At 54.2% G+C, this 27,161-nt stretch overlaps 1 protein-coding gene across 8 annotated transcripts in view; it reads right to left on the bottom strand.

Annotated features, from left to right (window-relative positions):
* Nucleotides 1–797: 797 nt before the first annotated feature.
* Nucleotides 798–27,161, bottom strand: part of NPAS3 (neuronal PAS domain protein 3) — a 414,873-nt gene continuing 388,509 nt past the window's right edge. For all 8 annotated transcript variants that reach the window (XM_075613155.1, XM_075613154.1, XM_075613156.1 and 5 more), the window contains 3 exons: nt 25,661–25,808; nt 24,984–25,099; nt 798–3,322 (listed from right to left, as the gene is read on the bottom strand). In XM_075613155.1, coding sequence (XP_075469270.1) covers nt 1,968–3,322; nt 24,984–25,099; nt 25,661–25,808 — 1,619 coding nt within the window. In that variant the 3' untranslated portion in view covers nt 798–1,967. The remainder of the gene's footprint in view (nt 3,323–24,983; nt 25,100–25,660; nt 25,809–27,161) is intronic.

Below are 27,161 nucleotides of genomic sequence, written 5' to 3' on the forward strand. Positions count from 1 at the left end.
GGACTGGGTGTATGTCCCTTAAAACAAGGAAAATGGATCCAGTTTGACTGATCACGAGAGCTTCGGCTTTAACCCTTTTGCCGCCAGAGGGAACTGATGCAACAAAAGGATTCCCGTTGGGGAATAGGAGAGGGATCATTTAAATCAGCAGGGAGGTGTAAAGGAGTTTACCTCACGGCCACCGCACGTCACTAATTAAAATGCGGTTGGCCTTGTACGACCTAGATCCCTTTTATTAATTTGCTTAGGGAGGAAAAGCTTAGTGATAACTATTTTTGGGCACGCAGGTGGCGGAGGGTGTTTTGGGGTCTTTGCGCCTAGAGAACCCCGGCAGAGCATTGCACCTGTTAACCCTTCATTCTGCACGGGCATACACCTCATTCAGTTACCAGAAGAAAACCTGCAGAGCGTTGCTGCTTTCCTGCTCAGGGTGAGATGGTCTGTCCCAGCTGCACTCAATTTCTCTTGGTGGATACTGGGATTTGCAGTCTAATAGCAGGCGGCCTGCAGAATCCCAGCATGCTCAGCGCGGGCCGCGTACAGCGCGGAGGTTTGTGAACCAAGCTGATACTGAGAGATTTACATTGGCTGTGTCTGGCGTGCAAATCTCCCTTTCCTGCATGTGATGCAAATGTGCGCGGTTCTTCTCTACCCGCGCCACCTGTGTGTATGTGTGTGTGTGCGTGTTTATATATATATATATATATATATATATATATATATATATACATATACATATACATATATATATATATATATATATTATATATATATATATATATATATATATATATATATATATATATATATATATATATAGTCATTGGTATGGAGGTTTGCACTCACGTTTGTTAGAAGGCAGATGCTTGTCCCATATGAAGCATATAGACATGTGGTAACCAGGGGGATCCTGATGACAAAAGACAGCACACCGCAGTAATAATCCAAAAAGTGTGTATTGTGAACACACGCACTGCCCTGAGGAAGGTCCCTCTACGAGGACCGAAACAAGGATCCCCCTGGTTACCACATGTATATGTATATGTATATGTATATATATATATATATATATATATATACACACACACACACACACACACACACACACACACACACACACACACACACACACACACACACACACACACACACACACACACACACACACACACACACACACACACACACCTCATGCACAAGCTAGACAAGGCATCTTGGTGCATCAATATAGCTGTCCTAGTTCTTGCTTAATGCCAAGCTGGTTACATATTTACCACCCAGCTCAAGAACAAGTGGGTATCTAGTAGTGCAAGGGGTATTAACCCCTTATTAATCGCTCTAAACTCCAGCAGCAAAGAGGGAGACTGCCCCAAAATAACTAAAAAATAGGGAGGATAAAATCTAAAAACAGGAAAACAAATGTGAGTTATGTGGTAGGGAAGGGGGAGAGGGGGCTTGTTAGGGGTTCTAGGGGCATTGGAGGGTTCTAGGTGTGAGTCAAAGTGCTGGAATCATTTAGGTTGTAAAGGATCAGAACGCAGCCGCTGCTCCTCCGCATTAAGACGGAGCAGCGGGCACAGTGCGGGCGGTCCCCAGGGAGAGGCACCTACAGGCTAAATCAATGCCGCGGAGGGTGGAGGGGTAGAGAGGGGCACGGGACTTAGCAGCCCTGCTGTTATTGTGTGGTGTGGAAGACGGGGCTGCTGGTCCCACAATGCTTTGGGAAAGGGCAATAAAATCTAGGAGTGACTCATGGTGATCCTCACCCTCGCGGCTTTGGGTTAGACAGCAGTGGAGGAGACATGGAGGGCTGGGTGGGGGGTGCAATGTAGAAGCCCCTCACCCAAGTACATTTCCATCTACATTCTGGACTCATTTATGATGTCCTTCTCCACACTCACTCAGCTGCCTGTCCTTTCTCCTCTCTTCTCCTCCTCCTCCTCTCACTCACTTCTCCTCCTCCTCCCTCAGTCATCCTTCCGTTCCAGAGTCTGTGCTGCGTGGATGCCGTTGCTGTACACCGGGAAGGGGAGGGAGGAGAAGATTCCCTCGGCGGTAGTGAAGACGCTGGCGGCTGGCATCTGGGTGAGGCCGGCGCCCGTCACTGCGCCGCCGAATGGACCAGACATGTTAAGCCTGTGCACGTGGTGGTACAGCATCTCCATGGGCGTTTTGGGGTCCAGTCCGAAGCCCGGGCCATTCACATCCACAAAGTTCACAGGGTGGGCGTTGGGGAGGAGGTTGCCCTGCATGGCCAGCGTCACCTCCGCTGGGGCGTAGCGGATGGTGCCCGTGGTGTATACCCTCTGCCCACTGCTTCCTGTGGCTGCTAGCGCCCCTGCCACACGGTGCACTAAAGGCAGGACCACGTTGCCTGCCTGAAGCCTCTGCAGTGCCTCCAGCTCCCCGGCATACAGCAGGGAGTTAGAGGGGCCACCCAACAAGTGGGGCTTCTCTCGGGGGGACGCGGAGAGTGGAGGGGACAGGGGGTCGGAGTTGACGGGAGCCAGGCCCCCCGAGGGTCCGGCGAACTGCAGTTTGCTGCGTCCGGCTCCCTCCGCCCCTCCTGGGGGCGTGAGAACGGAGTCCGGGATAGAGACGTGGAGGGCAGGGGGGGCGGAGGAGGGGGAGGGAGAGAAGTGCTCGCCCCCCACGGGGGGTTTGGTCATACTGTAGGGGGACTCGTTGCGGGAGATCTCCCGGTTAGGAGGGAAGTTCCAGATGCTGCTGTCGTTGTCGAAGTTAATGGGTTCGGACATTTCTGTCTTGATCTTCAGCACAGAGGAAGAAGAGCAGCTTCCAGTGGGGGGGGAAGGGCTGGTGGGGAGCAGCCTGGGGGGGTCCCCCAACACGCTCTCCATAACCCCTGGGCTGGACCCCCCCAAGAGGCGCCTTCTGCGGCCGCCGCACGGCCCCAACCCCTTTCTCCTCCTCCGCTTCCTCCGCTGGTGCCTGCTCAGGACCCCGACTACGCGGATGCCTCTCTCCTCTTCTTCCTCCTCCTCGCTCTCAGAGTCCTTGGCGCTATCTGAGCTCAGGGACTCCGGTCTACGCATATCCGTCTCACTCTCTGCGTATCGCTCCACTTTGATGTGCATGGGGCCCAGACCCCCTAACGCCCTCTGCTCCATCTGTTCCTCCACCTTCCTGGCCTCGCAGTCCTCGCTCTCCTCGCTGCAGGCGTCGCTCGAGCTGTTTGCCTCCTCGTCGCAGTTCATCTCGGGGTCCGAGTGCGTTCCCGGCTGCTTGCGATTCTGCTCAGGGTCCTCACTCTGCTCAGACAGATTCCCCTTCCCGTCTGACTTTGGGTTCTCATTATCCTCTGGAGGGGAGGCAGAGAAAACAAAAGGATTTTATTTGTTAAGAAAAGGAACTGCCATTTATATTCAAACTACAATAAATAATCCCACTTTAAATCTAAAAACATGGCAGAAAAAGCATCTCGCCCTCTGTCCCCCTGCCATCCCTAATCCTACAATAATCACTATATGGACACGCTGCTTGATCTCTTAAGAAGATTCTGGGACTCCTGTGAGATCCCAGAGTCAGGTTCCAGATCCACAATCGGGTGCTAAGTTTGTACGCCTGCCCTCCCATACATATCAGTAAGGAGTAGCGTCGTGGTAACACCTGGCACCTGTACGTGTGTCTGAGACCTTAGTCGGGGATCTCACAGGAGTCCCACAACCCTCTTAAAACCGCATCCATGGTCGGCGAGACCACGCGGAGGAGTGCGCACGCGGCGTGATCACAATGACTTAAGGCAATGATCGCGCTAAAAGACCGCCCGTGCGCGCCAGCACGATGGGGCACGTGGCGGTCGAAGAATCAGTTACATTTCATTCTGTAGCACGACAGCCAGGTCACATAAGCGGTTTACATAAAGAGGGCGAACCAGATCTGTGATGTCACGCCACGCCCCCCGACATGCCTCCCAATCGTGTCTACCCCACGGCCACAAATCGCTGCAGCTATAATGCGGGTGATGTCACCCGCACGGTCGCGGGCGCGCGCTCACAATGGACCCAGCCTAAGAGAAGGTTACACATTAGGTTTAGGTTAGAACTTAGAAAAATTCTTTGGCCAAAGTATTATTAAGCTTGCAACCACGTCTCGATATGGCCCACCTGCAGCTCCTACCAATGCACACTGCTGCACCTGCAGCTCCTAACAATGCACACTGCTGCACCTGCAGCTCCTAACAATGCACACTGCTGCACCTGCAGCTCCTAACAATGCACACTGCTGCACCTGCAGCTCCTACCAATGCACACTGCTGCACCTGCAGCTCCTACCAATGCACACTGCTGCACCTGCAGCTCCTACCAATGCACACTGCTGCACCTGCAGCTCCTACCAATGCACACTGCTGCACCTGCAGCTCCTAACAATGCACACTGCTGCACCTGCAGCTCCTAAAAATGCACACTGCTGCACCTGCAGCTCCTAACAATGCACTCATACACCTGCAGCTCCTAACAATGCACACTCATGCACCCACAGCTCCTAACAATGCACACTCATGCACCTGCAGCTCCTAACAATGCACTCATACACCTGCAGCTCCTAACAATGCACACTCATGCACCCACAGCTCCTAACAATGCACACTCATGCACCCGCAGCTCCTAACAATGCACTCATACACCTGCAGCTCCTAACAATGCACACTCATGCACCTGCAGCTTCTAACAATGCACACTCATGCACCTGCAGCTCCTAACAATGCACTCCTACACCTGCAGCTCCTAACAATGCACACTCATGCACCTGCAGCTCCTACCAATGCACACTGCTGCACCTGCAGCTCCTAACAATGCACACTGCTGCACCTGCAGCTCCTAACAAGGCACACTGCTGCACCTGCAGCTCCTAACAATGCACACTGCTGCACCTGCAGCTCCTAACAATGCACACTGCTGCACCTGCAGCTCCTACCAATGCACACTGCTGCACCTGCAGCTCCTACCAATGCACACTGCTGCACCTGCAGCTCCTACCAATGCACACAGCTGCACCTGCAGCTCCTAACAATGCACACTGCTGCACCTGCAGCTCCTAACAATGCACACTGCTGCACCTGCAGCTCCTAACAATGCACACTGCTGCACCTGCAGCTCCTAAAAATGCACACTGCTGCACCTGCAGCTCCTAACAATGCACTCATACACCTGCAGCTCCTAACAATGCACACTCATGCACCCACAGCTCCTAACAATGCACACTCATGCACCTGCAGCTCCTAACAATGCACTCATACACCTGCAGCTCCTAACAATGCACACTCATGCACCCACAGCTCCTAACAATGCACACTCATGCACCCGCAGCTCCTAACAATGCACTCATACACCTGCAGCTCCTAACAATGCACACTCATGCACCTGCAGCTTCTAACAATGCACACTCATGCACCTGCAGCTCCTAACAATGCACTCCTACACCTGCAGCTCCTAACAATGCACACTCATGCACCTGCAGCTCCTAACAATGCACTCATACACCTGCAGCTCCTAACAATGCACACTCATTCACCTGCAGCTCCTAACAATGCACACTCACGCACCTCCAAACAATGCACACTCATGTACAATCATGCACCTGCGGCTCCTAACAATGCACACTCATGCACCCGCAGCTCCTAACAATGCACACTCATGCACCTGCAGCTCCTAACAATGCACACTCATGCACCTGCAGCTCCTAACAATGCACACTCATGCACCTGCAGCTCCTAACAATGCACACTCATGCACCTGCAGCTCCTAACAATGCACACTCATGCAACAGCAGCTCCTAACAATGCACACTCATGCACCTGCAGCTCCTAACAATGCACACTCATGCACCTGTAGCTCCTAACAATGCACACTCATGCACCCACAGCTCCTAACAATGCACACTCATGCACTTGTGGCTCCTAACACTGCCGCAGCTCCTAACACTGCTGCACCCGCAGGTCTTAACACTGCTGCACCCGCAGGTCTTAACACTGCTGCACCCGCAGGTCCCAACGCTGCTGCACCCGCAGGTCCCAACGCTGCTGCACCCGCAGGTCCCAACGCGGCTGCAACCGCAGGTCCCAACACTGCTGCAACCGCAGGTCCCAACACTGCTGCAACCGCAGGTCCCAACGCTGCTGCACCCGCAGGTCCCAATGCTGCTGCACCCGCAGGTCCCAACGCTGCTGCACCCGCAAGTCCCAACACTGCTGCACTCGCAGGTTCTAACACTGCTGCACCCGCAGGTCCCAACACTGCACACTCATGCACCTGCAGCTCCTAACAATGCACACTCAAGCATCTGCAGCTCCTAACAATGCACACTCATGCCCCTGCGTCTCCTAACAATGCACACTCATGCACCTGCGGCTCCTAACAATGCACACTCATGCACCTGCGGCTCCTAACAATGCACCCTCATGCACCCGCGGCTCCTAACAATGCACACTCATGCACCTGCGGCTCCTAACAATGCACACTCATGCACCTGCGGCTCCTAACAATGCACACTCATGCACCCACAGCTCCTAACAATGCACATTCATGCACCTGCAGCTCCAAACAATGCACTCATACACCTGCAGCTCCTAACAATGCACTCATACACCTGCAGCTCCTAACAATGCACACTCATTCACCTGCAGCTCCTAACAATGCACACTCACGCACCTAACAATGCACACTCATGCACCTCCAAACAATGCACACTCATGCACCCGCGGCTCCTAACAATGCACACTCATGCACCTGCGGCTCCTAACAATGCACACTCATGCACCCGTAGCTCCCAACAATGCACACTCATGCACCTGCAGCTCCTAACAATGCACACTCATGCACCTGCAGCTCCTAACAATGCACACTCATGCACCTGCAGCTCCTAACAATGCACACTCATGCAACAGCAGCTCCTAACAATGCACACTCATGCACCCACAGCTCCTAACAATGCACACTCATGCACTTGTGGCTCCTAACACTGCCGCAGCTCCTAACACTGCTGCACCCGCAGGTCCCAACGCTGCTGCACCCGCAGGTCCCAACGCTGCTGCACCCGCAGGTCCCAACGCGGCTGCAACCGCAGGTCCCAACACTGCTGCAACCGCAGGTCCCAACACTGCTGCAACCGCAGGTCCAAACGCTGCTGCACCCGCAGGTCCCAACGCTGCTGCACCCGCAGGTCCCAACGCTGCTGCACCCGCAAGTCCCAACACTGCTGCACTCGCAGGTTCTAACACTGCTGCACCCGCAGGTCCCAACACTGCACACTCATGCACCTGCAGCTCCTAACAATGCACACTCAAGCATCTGCAGCTCCTAACAATGCACACTCATGCCCCTGCGTCTCCTAACAATGCACCCTCATGCACCCGCGGCTCCTAACAATGCACACTCATGCACCTGCGGCTCCTAACAATGCACACTCATGCCCCTGCGTCTCCTAACAATGCACCCTCATGCACCCGCGGCTCCTAACAATGCACACTCATGCACCTGCGGCTCCTAACAATGCGCACCCATGCACCTGCAGCTCCTAACAATGCACTCCTACACCTGCAGTTCCTAACAATGCACACTCATGCACCTGCAGCTCCTAACAATGCACTCATACACCTGCAGCTCCTAACAATGCACACTCATTCACCTGCAGCTCCTAACAATGCACACTCACGCACCTAACAATGCACACTCATGCACAATCATGCACCTGCGGCTCCTAACAATGCACACTCATGCACCCGCAGCTCCTAACAATGCACACTCATGCACCCGCAGCTCCTAACAATGAACACTCATGCACCCGCGGCTCCAAACAATGCACACTCATGCACCTGCGGCTCCTAAGAATGCACACTCATGCACCCGCAGCTCCTAACAATGCACACTCATGCACCTGCAGCTCCTAACAATGCACACTCATGCACCTGCAGTTCCTAACAATGCACACTCATGCACCTGCAGCTCCTAACAATGCACACTCATGCAACAGCAGCTCCTAACAATGCACACTCATGCAACAGCAGCTCCTAACCATGCACACTCATGCACATGCAGCTCCTAACCATGCACACTCATGCACCTGTAGCTCCTAACACTACCGCAGGTCCTAACACTGCTGCACCCGAAGGTCCGAATACTGCTGCTCCTGCAGCTCCTAACACTGCTGCTTTTGCAGCTCCTAACACTGCTGCTCCTGCAGCTCCTAACACTGCTGCTCCTGCAGCTCCTAACACTGCTGCTCCTGCAGCTCCTAACACTGCTGCTCCTGCAGCTCCTAACACTGCTGCTCCTGCTGCTCCTAACACTGCTGCTCCTGCACCTCCTAACACTGCTGCTCCTGCACCTCCTAACACTGCTGCTCCTGCAGCTCCTAACACTGCTGCTCCTGCAGCTCCTAACACTGCTGCTCCTGCACCTCCTAACACTGCTGCTCCTGCAGCTCCTAACACTGCTGCTCCTGCAGCTCCTAACACTGCTGCTCCTGCAGCTCCTAACACTGCTGCTCCTGCAGCTCCTAACACTGCTGCTCCTGCTGCTCCTAACACTGATGCTCCTGCACCTCCTAACACGGCTGCACCCGCAGGTCCCAACACTGCACACTCATGCACCTGCAACTCCTAACAATGCACACTCAAGCATCTGCAGCTCCTAACAATGCACACTCATGCCCCTGCGTCTCCTAACAATGCACCCGCGGCTCCTAACAATGCACACTCATGCACCTGCGGCTCCTAACAATGCACACTCATGCACCTGCGGCTCCTAACAATGCACACTCATGCACCCACAGCTCCTAACAATGCACACTCATGCACCTGCAGCTCCAAACAATGCACACTGCTGCACCTGCAGCTCCTAACAATGCACTCATACACCTGCAGCTCCTAACAATGCACATTCATGCACCTGCAGCTCCTAACCATGCACACTCATGCACCTGTAGCTCCTAACACTACCGCAGGTCCTAACACTGCTGCACCCGAAGGTCCTAACACTGCTGCTCCTGCAGCTCCTAACACTGCTGCTCCTGCAGCTCCTAACACTGCTGCTCCTGCAGCTCCTAACACTGCTGCTCCTGCACCTCCTAACACTGCTGCTCCTGCAGCTCCTAACACTGCTGCTCCTGCAGCTCCTAACACTGCTGCTCCTGCTGCTCCTAACACTGCTGCTCCTGCAGCTCCTAACACTGCTGCTCCTGCACCTCCTAACACTGCTGCTCCTAACACTGCTGCTCCTGCAGCTCCTAACACTGCTGCTCCTGCACCTCCTAACACTGCTGCTCCTGCAGCTCCTAACACTGCTGCTCCTGCAGCTCCTAACACTGCTGCTCCTGCTGCTCCTAACACTGCTGCTCCTGCAGCTCCTAACACTGCTGCTCCTGCACCTCCTAACACTGCTGCTCCTGCACCTCCTAACACTGCTGCTCCTGCAGCTCCTAACACTGCTGCTCCTGCACCTCCTAACACTGCTGCACCCGCAGGTCCTAACACTGCTGCACCCGCAGGTCCCAACACTGCACACTCATGCACCTGCAGCTCCTAACAATGCACACTCAAGCATCTGCAGCTCCTAACAATGCACACTCATGCCCCTGCGTCTCCTAACAATGCACCCTCATGCACCCGCGGCTCCTAACAATGCACACTCATGCACCTGCGGCTCCTAACAATGCACACTCATGCACATGCGGCTCCTAACAATGCACACTCATGCACCCACAGCTCCTAACAATGCACACTCATGCACCTGCAGCTCCAAACAATGCACACTGCGGCACCTGCAGCTCCTAACAATGCACTCATACACCTGCAGCTCCTAACAATGCACATTCATGCACCTGCAGCTTCTAACAATGCACACTCATGCACCTGCAGCTCCTAACAATGCACACTCATACACCTGCAGCTCCTAACAATGCACACTCATGCACCTGCAGCTCCTAACAATGCACTCATACACCAGCAGCTCCTAACAATGCACACTCATTCACCTGCAGCGCCTAACAATGCACACTCACGCACCTAACAATGCACACTCATGCACCTCCAAACAATGCACACTCATGTACAATCATGCACCTGCGGCTCCTAACAATGCACACTCATGCACCCGCAGCTCCTAACAATGCACACTCATGCACCCGCAGCTCCTAACAATGCACACTCATGCACCCGCGGCTCCTAACAATGCACACTCATGCACCTGCGGCTCCTAACAATGCACACTCATGCACCCGCAGCTCCTAACAATGCACACTCATGCACCTGCAGGTCCTAACAATGCACACTCATGCACCTGCAGCTACTAACAATGCACACGCATGCACCTGCAGCTCCTAACAATGCACACTCATGCAACAGCAGCTCCTAACAATGCACACTCATGCAACAGCAGCTCCTAACCATGCACACTCATGCACCTGCAGCTCCTAACCATGCACACTCATGCAACAGCAGCTCCTAACAATGCACACTCAAGCATCTGCAGCTCCTAACAATGCACACTCATGCCCCTGCGTCTCCTAACAATGCACCCTCATGCACCCGCGGCTCCTAACAATGCACACTCATGCACCTGCGGCTCCTAACAATGCACACTCATGCCCCTGCGTCTCCTAACAATGCACCCTCATGCACCCGCGGCTCCTAACAATGCACACTCATGCACCTGCGGCTCCTAACAATGCGCACCCATGCACCTGCAGCTCCTAACAATGCACTCCTACACCTGCAGTTCCTAACAATGCACACTCATGCACCTGCAGCTCCTAACAATGCACTCATACACCTGCAGCTCCTAACAATGCACACTCATTCACCTGCAGCTCCTAACAATGCACACTCACGCACCTAACAATGCACACTCATGCACAATCATGCACCTGCGGCTCCTAACAATGCACACTCATGCACCCGCAGCTCCTAACAATGCACACTCATGCACCCGCAGCTCCTAACAATGAACACTCATGCACCCGCGGCTCCAAACAATGCACACTCATGCACCTGCGGCTCCTAAGAATGCACACTCATGCACCCGCAGCTCCTAACAATGCACACTCATGCACCTGCAGCTCCTAACAATGCACACTCATGCACCTGCAGTTCCTAACAATGCACACTCATGCACCTGCAGCTCCTAACAATGCACACTCATGCAACAGCAGCTCCTAACAATGCACACTCATGCAACAGCAGCTCCTAACCATGCACACTCATGCACATGCAGCTCCTAACCATGCACACTCATGCACCTGTAGCTCCTAACACTACCGCAGGTCCTAACACTGCTGCACCCGAAGGTCCGAATACTGCTGCTCCTGCAGCTCCTAACACTGCTGCTTTTGCAGCTCCTAACACTGCTGCTCCTGCAGCTCCTAACACTGCTGCTCCTGCAGCTCCTAACACTGCTGCTCCTGCAGCTCCTAACACTGCTGCTCCTGCAGCTCCTAACACTGCTGCTCCTGCTGCTCCTAACACTGCTGCTCCTGCACCTCCTAACACTGCTGCTCCTGCACCTCCTAACACTGCTGCTCCTGCAGCTCCTAACACTGCTGCTCCTGCAGCTCCTAACACTGCTGCTCCTGCACCTCCTAACACTGCTGCTCCTGCAGCTCCTAACACTGCTGCTCCTGCAGCTCCTAACACTGCTGCTCCTGCAGCTCCTAACACTGCTGCTCCTGCAGCTCCTAACACTGCTGCTCCTGCTGCTCCTAACACTGATGCTCCTGCACCTCCTAACACGGCTGCACCCGCAGGTCCCAACACTGCACACTCATGCACCTGCAACTCCTAACAATGCACACTCAAGCATCTGCAGCTCCTAACAATGCACACTCATGCCCCTGCGTCTCCTAACAATGCACCCGCGGCTCCTAACAATGCACACTCATGCACCTGCGGCTCCTAACAATGCACACTCATGCACCTGCGGCTCCTAACAATGCACACTCATGCACCCACAGCTCCTAACAATGCACACTCATGCACCTGCAGCTCCAAACAATGCACACTGCTGCACCTGCAGCTCCTAACAATGCACTCATACACCTGCAGCTCCTAACAATGCACATTCATGCACCTGCAGCTCCTAACCATGCACACTCATGCACCTGTAGCTCCTAACACTACCGCAGGTCCTAACACTGCTGCACCCGAAGGTCCTAACACTGCTGCTCCTGCAGCTCCTAACACTGCTGCTCCTGCAGCTCCTAACACTGCTGCTCCTGCAGCTCCTAACACTGCTGCTCCTGCACCTCCTAACACTGCTGCTCCTGCAGCTCCTAACACTGCTGCTCCTGCAGCTCCTAACACTGCTGCTCCTGCTGCTCCTAACACTGCTGCTCCTGCAGCTCCTAACACTGCTGCTCCTGCACCTCCTAACACTGCTGCTCCTAACACTGCTGCTCCTGCAGCTCCTAACACTGCTGCTCCTGCACCTCCTAACACTGCTGCTCCTGCAGCTCCTAACACTGCTGCTCCTGCAGCTCCTAACACTGCTGCTCCTGCTGCTCCTAACACTGCTGCTCCTGCAGCTCCTAACACTGCTGCTCCTGCACCTCCTAACACTGCTGCTCCTAACACTGCTGCTCCTGCACCTCCTAACACTGCTGCTCCTGCAGCTCCTAACACTGCTGCTCCTGCACCTCCTAACACTGCTGCACCCGCAGGTCCTAACACTGCTGCACCCGCAGGTCCCAACACTGCACACTCATGCACCTGCAGCTCCTAACAATGCACACTCAAGCATCTGCAGCTCCTAACAATGCACACTCATGCCCCTGCGTCTCCTAACAATGCACCCTCATGCACCCGCGGCTCCTAACAATGCACACTCATGCACCTGCGGCTCCTAACAATGCACACTCATGCACATGCGGCTCCTAACAATGCACACTCATGCACCCACAGCTCCTAACAATGCACACTCATGCACCTGCAGCTCCAAACAATGCACACTGCGGCACCTGCAGCTCCTAACAATGCACTCATACACCTGCAGCTCCTAACAATGCACATTCATGCACCTGCAGCTTCTAACAATGCACACTCATGCACCTGCAGCTCCTAACAATGCACACTCATACACCTGCAGCTCCTAACAATGCACACTCATGCACCTGCAGCTCCTAACAATGCACTCATACACCAGCAGCTCCTAACAATGCACACTCATTCACCTGCAGCGCCTAACAATGCACACTCACGCACCTAACAATGCACACTCATGCACCTCCAAACAATGCACACTCATGTACAATCATGCACCTGCGGCTCCTAACAATGCACACTCATGCACCCGCAGCTCCTAACAATGCACACTCATGCACCCGCAGCTCCTAACAATGCACACTCATGCACCCGCGGCTCCTAACAATGCACACTCATGCACCTGCGGCTCCTAACAATGCACACTCATGCACCCGCAGCTCCTAACAATGCACACTCATGCACCTGCAGGTCCTAACAATGCACACTCATGCACCTGCAGCTACTAACAATGCACACGCATGCACCTGCAGCTCCTAACAATGCACACTCATGCAACAGCAGCTCCTAACAATGCACACTCATGCAACAGCAGCTCCTAACCATGCACACTCATGCACCTGCAGCTCCTAACCATGCACACTCATGCACCTGCAGCTCCTAACAATGCACACTCATGCACCTGCAGCTCCTAACCATGCACACTCATGCACCTGTAGCTCCTAACACTACCGCAGGTCCTAACACTGCTGCACCCGAAGGTCCTAACACTGCTGCTCCTGCAGCTCCTAACACTGCTGCTCCTGCAGCTCCTAACACTGCTGCTCCTGCAGCTCCTAACACTAGTGCTCCTGCAGCTCCTAACACTGCTGCTCCTGCTGCTCCTAACACTGCTGCTCCTGCACCTCCTAACACTGCTGCTCCTGCAGCTCCTAACACTGCTGCTCCTGCAGCTCCTAGCACTGCTGCTCCTGCTGCTCCTAACACTGCTGCTCCTAACACTGCTGCTCCTGCAGCTCCTAACACTGCTGCTCCTGCTGCTCCTAACACTGCTGCTCCTGCACCTCCTAACACTGCTGCTCCTGCAGCTCCTAACACTGCTGCTCCTGCACCTCCTAACACTGCTGCACCCGCAGGTCCTAACACTGCTGCACCCGCAGGTCCCAACACTGCACACTCATGCACCTGCAGCTCCTAACAATGCACACTCAAGCATCTGCAGCTCCTAACAATGCACACTCATGCCCCTGCGTCTCCTAACAATGCACCCTCATGCACCCGCGGCTCCTAACAATGCACACTCATGCACCTGCGGCTCCTAACAATGCACACTCATGCACATGCGGCTCCTAACAATGCACACTCATGCACCCACAGCTCCTAACAATGCACACTCATGCACCTGCAGCTCCAAACAATGCACACTGCGGCACCTGCAGCTCCTAACAATGCACTCATACACCTGCAGCTCCTAACAATGCACATTCATGCACCTGCAGCTTCTAACAATGCACACTCATGCACCTGCAGCTCCTAACAATGCACACTCATACACCTGCAGCTCCTAACAATGCACACTCATGCACCTGCAGCTCCTAACAATGCACTCATACACCTGCAGCTCCTAACAATGCACACTCATTCACCTGCAGCGCCTAACAATGCACACTCACGCACCTAACAATGCACACTCATGCACCTCCAAACAATGCACACTCATGTACAATCATGCACCTGCGGCTCCTAACAATGCACACTCATGCACCCGCAGCTCCTAAGAATGCACACTCATGCACCCGCAGCTCCTAACAATGCACACTCATGCACCCGCGGCTCCTAACAATGCACACTCATGCACCTGCGGCTCCTAACAATGCACACTCATGCACCCGCAGCTCCTAACAATGCACACTCATGCACCTGCAGGTCCTAACAATGCACACTCATGCACCTGCAGCTACTAACAATGCACACGCATGCACCTGCAGCTCCTACCAATGCACACTCATGCAACAGCAGCTCCTAACAATGCACACTCATGCAACAGCAGCTCCTAACCATGCACACTCATGCACCTGCAGCTCCTAACCATGCACACTCATGCACCTGCAGCTCCTAACAATGCACACTCATGCCCCTGCGTCTCCTAACAATGCACCCTCATGCACCCGCGGCTCCTAACAATGCACACTCATGCACCTGCGGTTCCTAACAATGCACACTCATGCACATGCGGCTCCTAACAATGCACACTCATGCACCCACAGCTCCTAACAATGCACACTCATGCACCTGCAGCTCCAAACAATGCACACTGCGGCACCTGCAGCTCCTAACAATGCACTCATACACCTGCAGCTCCTAACAATGCACATTCATGCACCTGCAGCTTCTAACAATGCACACTCATGCACCTGCAGCTCCTAACAATGCACACTCATACACCTGCAGCTCCTAACAATGCACACTCATGCACCTGCAGCTCCTAACAATGCACTCATACACCTGCAGCTCCTAACAATGCACACTCATTCACCTGCAGCGCCTAACAATGCACACTCACGCACCTAACAATGCACACTCATGCACCTCCAAACAATGCACACTCATGTACAATCATGCACCTGCGGCTCCTAACAATGCACACTCATGCACCCGCAGCTCCTAACAATGCACACTCATGCACCCGCAGCTCCTAACAATGCACACTCATGCACCCGCGGCTCCTAACAATGCACACTCATGCACCTGCGGCTCCTACCAATGCACACTCATGCACCCGCAGCTCCTAACAATGCACACTCATGCACCTGCAGGTCCTAACAATGCACACTCATGCACCTGCAGCTACTAACAATGCACACGCATGCACCTGCAGCTCCTAACAATGCACACTCATGCAACAGCAGCTCCTAACAATGCACACTCATGCAACAGCAGCTCCTAACCATGCACACTCATGCACCTGCAGCTCCTAACCATGCACACTCATGCACCTGCAGCTCCTAACAATGCACACTCATGCACCTGCAGCTCCTAACCATGCACACTCATGCACCCGCGGCTCCTAACAATGCACACTCATGCACCTGCGGCTCCTACCAATGCACACTCATGCACCCGCAGCTCCTAACAATGCACACTCATGCACCTGCAGGTCCTAACAATGCACACTCATGCACCTGCAGCTACTAACAATGCACACGCATGCACCTGCAGCTCCTAACAATGCACACTCATGCAACAGCAGCTCCTAACAATGCACACTCATGCAACAGCAGCTCCTAACCATGCACACTCATGCACCTGCAGCTCCTAACCATGCACACTCATGCACCTGCAGCTCCTAACAATGCACACTCATGCACCTGCAGCTCCTAACCATGCACACTCATGCACCTGTAGCTCCTAACACTACCGCAGGTCCTAACACTGCTGCACCCGAAGGTCCTAACACTGCTGCTCCTGCAGCTCCTAACACTGCTGCTCCTGCAGCTCCTAACACTACTGCTCCTGCAGCTCCTAACACTAGTGCTCCTGCAGCTCCTAACACTGCTGCTCCTGCTGCTCCTAACACTGCTGCTCCTGCACCTCCTAACACTGCTGCTCCTGCACCTCCTAACACTGCTGCTCCTGCAGCTCCTAACACTGCTGCTCCTGCAGCTCCTAACACTGCTGCTCCTGCACCTCCTAACACTGCTGCTCCTGCAGCTCCTAACACTGCTGCTCCTGCAGCTCCTAGCACTGCTGCTCCTGCTGCTCCTAACACTGCTGCTCCTGCTGCTCCTAACACTGCTGCTCCTGCAGCTCCTAACACTGCTGCTCCTGCACCTCCTAACACTGCTGCTCCTGCACCTCCTAACACTGCTGCTCCTGCAGCTCCTAACACTGCTGCTCCTGCAGCTCCTAACACTGCTGCTCCTGCACCTCCTAACACTGCTGCTCCTGCAGCTCCTAACACTGCTGCTCCTGCAGCTCCTAACACTGCTGCTCCTGCAGCTCCTAACACTGCTGCTCCTGCAGCTCCTAACACTGCTGCTCCTGCTGCTCCTAACACTGATGCTCCTGCACCTCCTAACACGGCTGCACCCGCAGGTCCCAACACTGCACACTCATGCACCTGCAACTCCTAACAATGCACACTCAAGCATCTGCAGCTCCTAACAATGCACACTCATGCCCCTGCGTCTCCTAACAATGCACCCGCGGCTCCTAACAATGCACACTCATGCACCTGCGGCTCCTAACAATGCACACTCATGCACCTGCGGCTCCTAACAATGCACACTCATGCACCCACAGCTCCTAACAATGCACACTCATGCACCTGCAGCTCCAAACAATGCACACTGCTGCACCTGCAGCTCCTAACAATGCACTCATACACCTGCAGCTCCTAACAATGCACATTCATGCACCTGCAGCTCCTAACCATGCACACTCATGCACCTGTAGCTCCTAACACTACCGCAGGTCCTAACACTGCTGCACCCGAAGGTCCTAACACTGCTGCTCCTGCAGCTCCTAACACTGCTGCTCCTGCAGCTCCTAACACTGCTGCTCCTGCAGCTCCTAACACTGCTGCTCCTGCACCTCCTAACACTGCTGCTCCTGCAGCTCCTAACACTGCTGCTCCTGCAGCTCCTAACACTGCTGCTCCTGCTGCTCCTAACACTGCTGCTCCTGCAGCTCCTAACACTGCTGCTCCTGCACCTCCTAACACTGCTGCTCCTAACACTGCTGCTCCTGCAGCTCCTAACACTGCTGCTCCTGCACCTCCTAACACTGCTGCTCCTGCAGCTCCTAACACTGCTGCTCCTGCAGCTCCTAACACTGCTGCTCCTGCTGCTCCTAACACTGCTGCTCCTGCAGCTCCTAACACTGCTGCTCCTGCACCTCCTAACACTGCTGCTCCTAACACTGCTGCTCCTGCACCTCCTAACACTGCTGCTCCTGCAGCTCCTAACACTGCTGCTCCTGCACCTCCTAACACTGCTGCACCCGCAGGTCCTAACACTGCTGCACCCGCAGGTCCCAACACTGCACACTCATGCACCTGCAGCTCCTAACAATGCACACTCAAGCATCTGCAGCTCCTAACAATGCACACTCATGCCCCTGCGTCTCCTAACAATGCACCCTCATGCACCCGCGGCTCCTAACAATGCACACTCATGCACCTGCGGCTCCTAACAATGCACACTCATGCACATGCGGCTCCTAACAATGCACACTCATGCACCCACAGCTCCTAACAATGCACACTCATGCACCTGCAGCTCCAAACAATGCACACTGCGGCACCTGCAGCTCCTAACAATGCACTCATACACCTGCAGCTCCTAACAATGCACATTCATGCACCTGCAGCTTCTAACAATGCACACTCATGCACCTGCAGCTCCTAACAATGCACACTCATACACCTGCAGCTCCTAACAATGCACACTCATGCACCTGCAGCTCCTAACAATGCACTCATACACCAGCAGCTCCTAACAATGCACACTCATTCACCTGCAGCGCCTAACAATGCACACTCACGCACCTAACAATGCACACTCATGCACCTCCAAACAATGCACACTCATGTACAATCATGCACCTGCGGCTCCTAACAATGCACACTCATGCACCCGCAGCTCCTAACAATGCACACTCATGCACCCGCAGCTCCTAACAATGCACACTCATGCACCCGCGGCTCCTAACAATGCACACTCATGCACCTGCGGCTCCTAACAATGCACACTCATGCACCCGCAGCTCCTAACAATGCACACTCATGCACCTGCAGGTCCTAACAATGCACACTCATGCACCTGCAGCTACTAACAATGCACACGCATGCACCTGCAGCTCCTAACAATGCACACTCATGCAACAGCAGCTCCTAACAATGCACACTCATGCAACAGCAGCTCCTAACCATGCACACTCATGCACCTGCAGCTCCTAACCATGCACACTCATGCACCTGCAGCTCCTAACAATGCACACTCATGCACCTGCAGCTCCTAACCATGCACACTCATGCACCTGTAGCTCCTAACACTACCGCAGGTCCTAACACTGCTGCACCCGAAGGTCCTAACACTGCTGCTCCTGCAGCTCCTAACACTGCTGCTCCTGCAGCTCCTAACACTACTGCTCCTGCAGCTCCTAACACTGCTGCTCCTGCTGCTCCTAACACTGCTGCTCCTGCAGCTCCTAACACTAGTGCTCCTGCAGCTCCTAACACTGCTGCTCCTAACACTGCTGCTCCTGCACCTCCTAACACTGCTGCTCCTGCAGCTCCTAACACTGCTGCTCCTGCAGCTCCTAGCACTGCTGCTCCTGCTGCTCCTAACACTGCTGCTCCTGCTGCTCCTAACACTGCTGCTCCTGCAGCTCCTAACACTGCTGCTCCTGCTGCTCCTAACACTGCTGCTCCTGCACCTCCTAACACTGCTGCTCCTGCAGCTCCTAACACTGCTGCTCCTGCACCTCCTAACACTGCTGCACCCGCAGGTCCTAACACTGCTGCACCCGCAGGTCCCAACACTGCACACTCATGCACCTGCAGCTCCTAACAATGCACACTCAAGCATCTGCAGCTCCTAACAATGCACACTCATGCCCCTGCGTCTCCTAACAATGCACCCTCATGCACCCGCGGCTCCTAACAATGCACACTCATGCACCTGCGGCTCCTAACAATGCACACTCATGCACATGCGGCTCCTAACAATGCACACTCATGCACCCACAGCTCCTAACAATGCACACTCATGCACCTGCAGCTCCAAACAATGCACACTGCGGCACCTGCAGCTCCTAACAATGCACTCATACACCTGCAGCTCCTAACAATGCACATTCATGCACCTGCAGCTTCTAACAATGCACACTCATGCACCTGCAGCTCCTAACAATGCACACTCATACACCTGCAGCTCCTAACAATGCACACTCATGCACCTGCAGCTCCTAACAATGCACTCATACACCTGCAGCTCCTAACAATGCACACTCATTCACCTGCAGCGCCTAACAATGCACACTCACGCACCTAACAATGCACACTCATGCACCTCCAAACAATGCACACTCATGTACAATCATGCACCTGCGGCTCCTAACAATGCACACTCATGCACCCGCAGCTCCTAAGAATGCACACTCATGCACCCGCAGCTCCTAACAATGCACACTCATGCACCCGCGGCTCCTAACAATGCACACTCATGCACCTGCGGCTCCTAACAATGCACACTCATGCACCCGCAGCTCCTAACAATGCACACTCATGCACCTGCAGGTCCTAACAATGCACACTCATGCACCTGCAGCTACTAACAATGCACACGCATGCACCTGCAGCTCCTACCAATGCACACTCATGCAACAGCAGCTCCTAACAATGCACACTCATGCAACAGCAGCTCCTAACCATGCACACTCATGCACCTGCAGCTCCTAACCATGCACACTCATGCACCTGCAGCTCCTAACAATGCACACTCATGCCCCTGCGTCTCCTAACAATGCACCCTCATGCACCCGCGGCTCCTAACAATGCACACTCATGCACCTGCGGCTCCTAACAATGCACACTCATGCACATGCGGCTCCTAACAATGCACACTCATGCACCCACAGCTCCTAACAATGCACACTCATGCACCTGCAGCTCCAAACAATGCACACTGCGGCACCTGCAGCTCCTAACAATGCACTCATACACCTGCAGCTCCTAACAATGCACATTCATGCACCTGCAGCTTCTAACAATGCACACTCATGCACCTGCAGCTCCTAACAATGCACACTCATACACCTGCAGCTCCTAACAATGCACACGCATGCACCTGCAGCTCCTAACAATGCACTCATACACCTGCAGCTCCTAACAATGCACACTCATTCACCTGCAGCGCCTAACAATGCACACTCACGCACCTAACAATGCACACTCATGCACCTCCAAACAATGCACACTCATGTACAATCATGCACCTGCGGCTCCTAACAATGCACACTCATGCACCCGCAGCTCCTAACAATGCACACTCATGCACCCGCAGCTCCTAACAATGCACACTCATGCACCCGCGGCTCCTAACAATGCACACTCATGCACCTGCGGCTCCTACCAATGCACACTCATGCACCCGCAGCTCCTAACAATGCACACTCATGCACCTGCAGGTCCTAACAATGCACACTCATGCACCTGCAGCTACTAACAATGCACACGCATGCACCTGCAGCTCCTAACAATGCACACTCATGCAACAGCAGCTCCTAACAATGCACACTCATGCAACAGCAGCTCCTAACCATGCACACTCATGCACCTGCAGCTCCTAACCATGCACACTCATGCACCTGCAGCTCCTAACAATGCACACTCATGCACCTGCAGCTCCTAACCATGCACACTCATGCACCCGCGGCTCCTAACAATGCACACTCATGCACCTGCGGCTCCTACCAATGCACACTCATGCACCCGCAGCTCCTAACAATGCACACTCATGCACCTGCAGGTCCTAACAATGCACACTCATGCACCTGCAGCTACTAACAATGCACACGCATGCACCTGCAGCTCCTAACAATGCACACTCATGCAACAGCAGCTCCTAACAATGCACACTCATGCAACAGCAGCTCCTAACCATGCACACTCATGCACCTGCAGCTCCTAACCATGCACACTCATGCACCTGCAGCTCCTAACAATGCACACTCATGCACCTGCAGCTCCTAACCATGCACACTCATGCACCTGTAGCTCCTAACACTACCGCAGGTCCTAACACTGCTGCACCCGAAGGTCCTAACACTGCTGCTCCTGCAGCTCCTAACACTGCTGCTCCTGCAGCTCCTAACACTACTGCTCCTGCAGCTCCTAACACTAGTGCTCCTGCAGCTCCTAACACTGCTGCTCCTGCTGCTCCTAACACTGCTGCTCCTGCACCTCCTAACACTGCTGCTCCTGCAGCTCCTAACACTGCTGCTCCTGCAACAGCAGCTCCTAACCATGCACACTCATGCACCTGCAGCTCCTAACCATGCACACTCATGCACCTGCAGCTCCTAACAATGCACACTCATGCCCCTGCGTCTCCTAACAATGCACCCTCATGCACCCGCGGCTCCTAACAATGCACACTCATGCACCTGCGGCTCCTAACAATGCACACTCATGCACATGCGGCTCCTAACAATGCACACTCATGCACCCACAGCTCCTAACAATGCACACTCATGCACCTGCAGCTCCAAACAATGCACACTGCGGCACCTGCAGCTCCTAACAATGCACTCATACACCTGCAGCTCCTAACAATGCACATTCATGCACCTGCAGCTTCTAACAATGCACACTCATGCACCTGCAGCTCCTAACAATGCACACTCATACACCTGCAGCTCCTAACAATGCACTCATACACCTGCAGCTCCTAACAATGCACACTCATTCACCTGCAGCGCCTAACAATGCACACTCACGCACCTAACAATGCACACTCATGCACCTCCAAACAATGCACACTCATGTACAATCATGCACCTGCGGCTCCTAACAATGCACACTCATGCACCCGCAGCTCCTAACAATGCACACTCATGCACCCGCAGCTCCTAACAATGCACACTCATGCACCCGCGGCTCCTAACAATGCACACTCATGCACCTGCGGCTCCTACCAATGCACACTCATGCACCCGCAGCTCCTAACAATGCACACTCATGCACCTGCAGGTCCTAACAATGCACACTCATGCACCTGCAGCTACTAACAATGCACACGCATGCACCTGCAGCTCCTAACAATGCACACTCATGCAACAGCAGCTCCTAACAATGCACACTCATGCAACAGCAGCTCCTAACCATGCACACTCATGCACCTGCAGCTCCTAACCATGCACACTCATGCACCTGCAGCTCCTAACAATGCACACTCATGCACCTGCAGCTCCTAACCATGCACACTCATGCACCCGCGGCTCCTAACAATGCACACTCATGCACCTGCGGCTCCTACCAATGCACACTCATGCACCCGCAGCTCCTAACAATGCACACTCATGCACCTGCAGGTCCTAACAATGCACACTCATGCACCTGCAGCTACTAACAATGCACACGCATGCACCTGCAGCTCCTAACAATGCACACTCATGCAACAGCAGCTCCTAACAATGCACACTCATGCAACAGCAGCTCCTAACCATGCACACTCATGCACCTGCAGCTCCTAACCATGCACACTCATGCACCTGCAGCTCCTAACAATGCACACTCATGCACCTGCAGCTCCTAACCATGCACACTCATGCACCTGTAGCTCCTAACACTACCGCAGGTCCTAACACTGCTGCACCCGAAGGTCCTAACACTGCTGCTCCTGCAGCTCCTAACACTGCTGCTCCTGCAGCTCCTAACACTACTGCTCCTGCAGCTCCTAACACTAGTGCTCCTGCAGCTCCTAACACTGCTGCTCCTGCTGCTCCTAACACTGCTGCTCCTGCACCTCCTAACACTGCTGCTCCTGCACCTCCTAACACTGCTGCTCCTGCAGCTCCTAACACTGCTGCTCCTGCAGCTCCTAACACTGCTGCTCCTGCACCTCCTAACACTGCTGCTCCTGCAGCTCCTAACACTGCTGCTCCTGCAGCTCCTAGCACTGCTGCTCCTGCTGCTCCTAACACTGCTGCTCCTGCTGCTCCTAACACTGCTGCTCCTGCAGCTCCTAACACTGCTGCTCCTGCTGCTCCTAACACTGCTGCTCCTGCACCTCCTAACACTGCTGCTCCTGCAGCTCCTAACACTGCTGCTCCTGCAGCTCCTAACACTGCTGCTCCTGCAGCTCCCAACACTGCTGCTCCTGCTGCTCCTAACACTGCTGCTCCTGCACCTCCTAACACTGCTGCTCCTGCAGCTCCTAACACTGCTGCTCCTGCAGCTCCTAACACTGCTGCTCCTGCAGCTCCTAACACTGCTGCTCCTGCAGCTCCTAACACTGCTGCTCCTGCAGCGCCTAACACTGCTGCTCCTGCAGCTCCTAACACTGCTGCTCCTGCAGCTCCTAACACTGCTGCTCCTGCAGCTCCTAACACTGCTGCTCCTGCAGCTCCTAACACTGCTGCTCCTAACACTGCTGCTCCTGCAGCTCCTAACACTGCTGCTCCTGCAGCTCCTAACACTGCTGCTCCTGCAGCTCCTTAAACTGCTGCTCCTGCAGCTCCTAACACTGCTGCTCCTGCAGCTCCTAACACTGCTGCTCCTGCAGCTCCTAACACTGCTGCTCCTGCAGCTCCTAACACTGCTGCTCCTGCAGCTCCTAAAACTGCTGCTCCTGCAGCTCCTAACACTGCTGCTCCTGCTGCTCCTAACACTGCCTGTAAACATTCTCTTTGTATATTGCCAGACTGGTCACTTACAGTGTGCATCACAAGACCTGATATTTCATAATACTTTGGCCACAGAATTGAACTAAATCACCCTTGTTAATGAGAAGAAAAACAGATAAGTATTTAACTATATACAGTAATTTGTCCTATTGGATGTACAGTAGCACTGAGGCTTTTTGTCTTTTGTTAAATTAGTATATAATACATATCATATTCAATAGTGTTAAGGGTATTGATAGTGAATTTTTAACATCTTATCTGAAAGAGGCATTACGGTCCTCTCTGGGAGTGAACGGGTTAAGAACCTGCTATTATGATTTTGAAGTCAGACTCACGGTCTCCTTTGTTAAAACAGGTGAATATCCCACATTCCTGGGAACGTACCTTTAATATTGGGGCTGTGACATGTTATCATTGTCATTATGGGTGAGAAAATTAATGAAAGGGGGATCCTGCAATATAATAATATATACTCCCACAGGGAGTCTCGCTGTCCCCCCGCAGGGAGTCTCGCAGTCCCCCCCACAGGGAGTCTCGCAGTCCCCCCCGCAGGGAGTCTCGCAGTCCCCCCCGCTGAGCCCACCTGAATTATCCTTGGAGTCAGAATCTGAGTCGGACGTCTCAGAGGACTCAGAAGTCTTCTCGGGCAGGTGAGGAAGCTGAGCGATATCCATCGGGACGTCTTTGTATTCTGGTAAACTGTGGGAGGCAAAGAGGGAGGGGATGAAGATACCGGCATTGACTATACCCAGATTGGATGGGCAGGGAAAGGGGGGTGGGGGGGTATCTCCGAGTATTATGCAGGTTTCTGTGTCCCAGTTCCAACCACAGAATAAAAAAATATATAATTAGGAAAAAAATGAAAAAAACTTCTCTGCGTAATCGGCCCGTTACAAAGCTTCAATCTCTCTTAAAACGACTGATTTACTTATTTGTATCTCCGGGAACACTGAATTCCAGCGTATCGGCTAATTCTGTTTATTTGTTTGATGGATTCATAATGCTTTCCAAACAAATGAGAGGGCTTTGAGGACTGACAAACAGTCTTATCTATCACCAAAAGACATTAGATAAAGATTATAAAACCCTCCAAAGCGTTTGTTTACCATTAATTTTTTTAATTTTAAAATACTTATACTTGTCCATAATTATTGAACGCATTAAACATGTCGCTGTGCTGAGGTCACCCAGCTCCTAGGTGCAGCCGGTGATTATTGATGGAATCTGGGAGAGCAGGTGACACAGTCAGTGCCCGGGTACCTGAGGATGTAATTGACCCAGATGATGTTGCGCTCGTTGGCGTTCTTTGCGTTGATGGCGATGGTGGCACAAGACTGAACCCAGATGTAGCCGTGATTTTTCTGCATCCAGCGGTAATACTTGGTCACACACTGACCCTTGTTCAACACTGCAAGGGAAACAAACAGTCGGTGAGTGTTCCCAGAGGTGCCCACCCCATTCCCAATGAGACATACAGTCCTAGGCAGAACCACCAATGGAGGGGGAGAGTCGGGACAATTGTCCAGGGCCCGGTGGCTGCAGGGAACCCGGCAGGCAGGCGCTGGAAGTTGGCCCGGCCAGAGGTTCTGTGTCCAGCTGCCGGGCCTCTGGTTGCCGCCAGGCCCCGGCTCTCCCCCACCCTAGGCCAGGCGGGCCCAGCTCCTGGTGTGAGAGAAAGGCAGGCCAGCCAGGAGACCCGGGGGGGGGAGAGGCCAGCCACGAGACCCGGGGGGGGAGAGGCCAGCCAGGAGACCTGGGGGGGGGGGGGGAGAGTCAAGCCAGGAGACCCGGGGGGGGGGGAGAGGCCACCCAGGAGACCCGGGGGGGGGGGAGAGGCCAGCCAGGAGACCCGGGGGGGGGGGAGAGGCCAGCCAGGAGACCCGGGAGGGGAGAGGCCAGCCAGGAGACCCGGGGGGGGGAGAGGCCACCCAGGAGACCCGGGGGGGGTGGAGAGGCCAGCCAGGAGATCCGGGGGGGGAGAGGGCAGCCAGGAGACCCGGGGGGGGGAGAGGCCAGCCAGAAGATCCGGGGGGGGGAGAGGCCAGCCAGGAGATCCGGGGGGGGAGAGGCCACCCAGGAGACCCGGGGGGGGAGAGGCCAGCCAGGAGACCCGGGGGGGGGGGGAGAGGCCAGCCAGGAGATCCGGGGGGGGAGAGGCCAGCCAGGAGACCCGGGGGGGGGGGGGGGAGAGGGCAGCCAGGAGACCCGGGGGGGAGAGGCCAGCCAGGAGACCCGGGGGGGAGAGGCCAGCCAGGAGATCCGGGGGGGGAGAGGCCAGCCAGGAGATCCGGGGGGGGGGGGGGTAAGAGGCCCACACAGCTGGGGACAGTGTGTGTACGCACAGACTAACTGACAGTGTGTGTACGCACAGACTCACTGACAGTGTGTGCACGCACAGACTCACATACAGTGTGTGTACGCACAGACTCACTGACAGTGTGTGTACGCACAGACTCACTGACAGTGTGTTTACGCAGACTCACTACAGTGTGTTTACGCAGACTCACACATAGTGTGTGCACGCACAGACTCACAGTGTGTGCACGCACAGACTCACAGTGTGTGCACGCAGACTCACACACAGTGTGTGCACGCAGACTCACACACAGTCTCACACACAGTGTGTGCACGCAGACTCACACACAGTGTATACTCACTGACAGTGTGTGTACGCACAGACTCACTGACAGTGTGTTTACGCAGACTCACACACAGTGTGTGCACGCACAGACTCACACACAGTGTGTGTACGCACAGACTC

This window comes from Ascaphus truei, chromosome 9 (assembly GCF_040206685.1).
Source record: "Ascaphus truei isolate aAscTru1 chromosome 9, aAscTru1.hap1, whole genome shotgun sequence".
Lineage (NCBI taxonomy): Eukaryota > Metazoa > Chordata > Amphibia > Anura > Ascaphidae > Ascaphus > Ascaphus truei.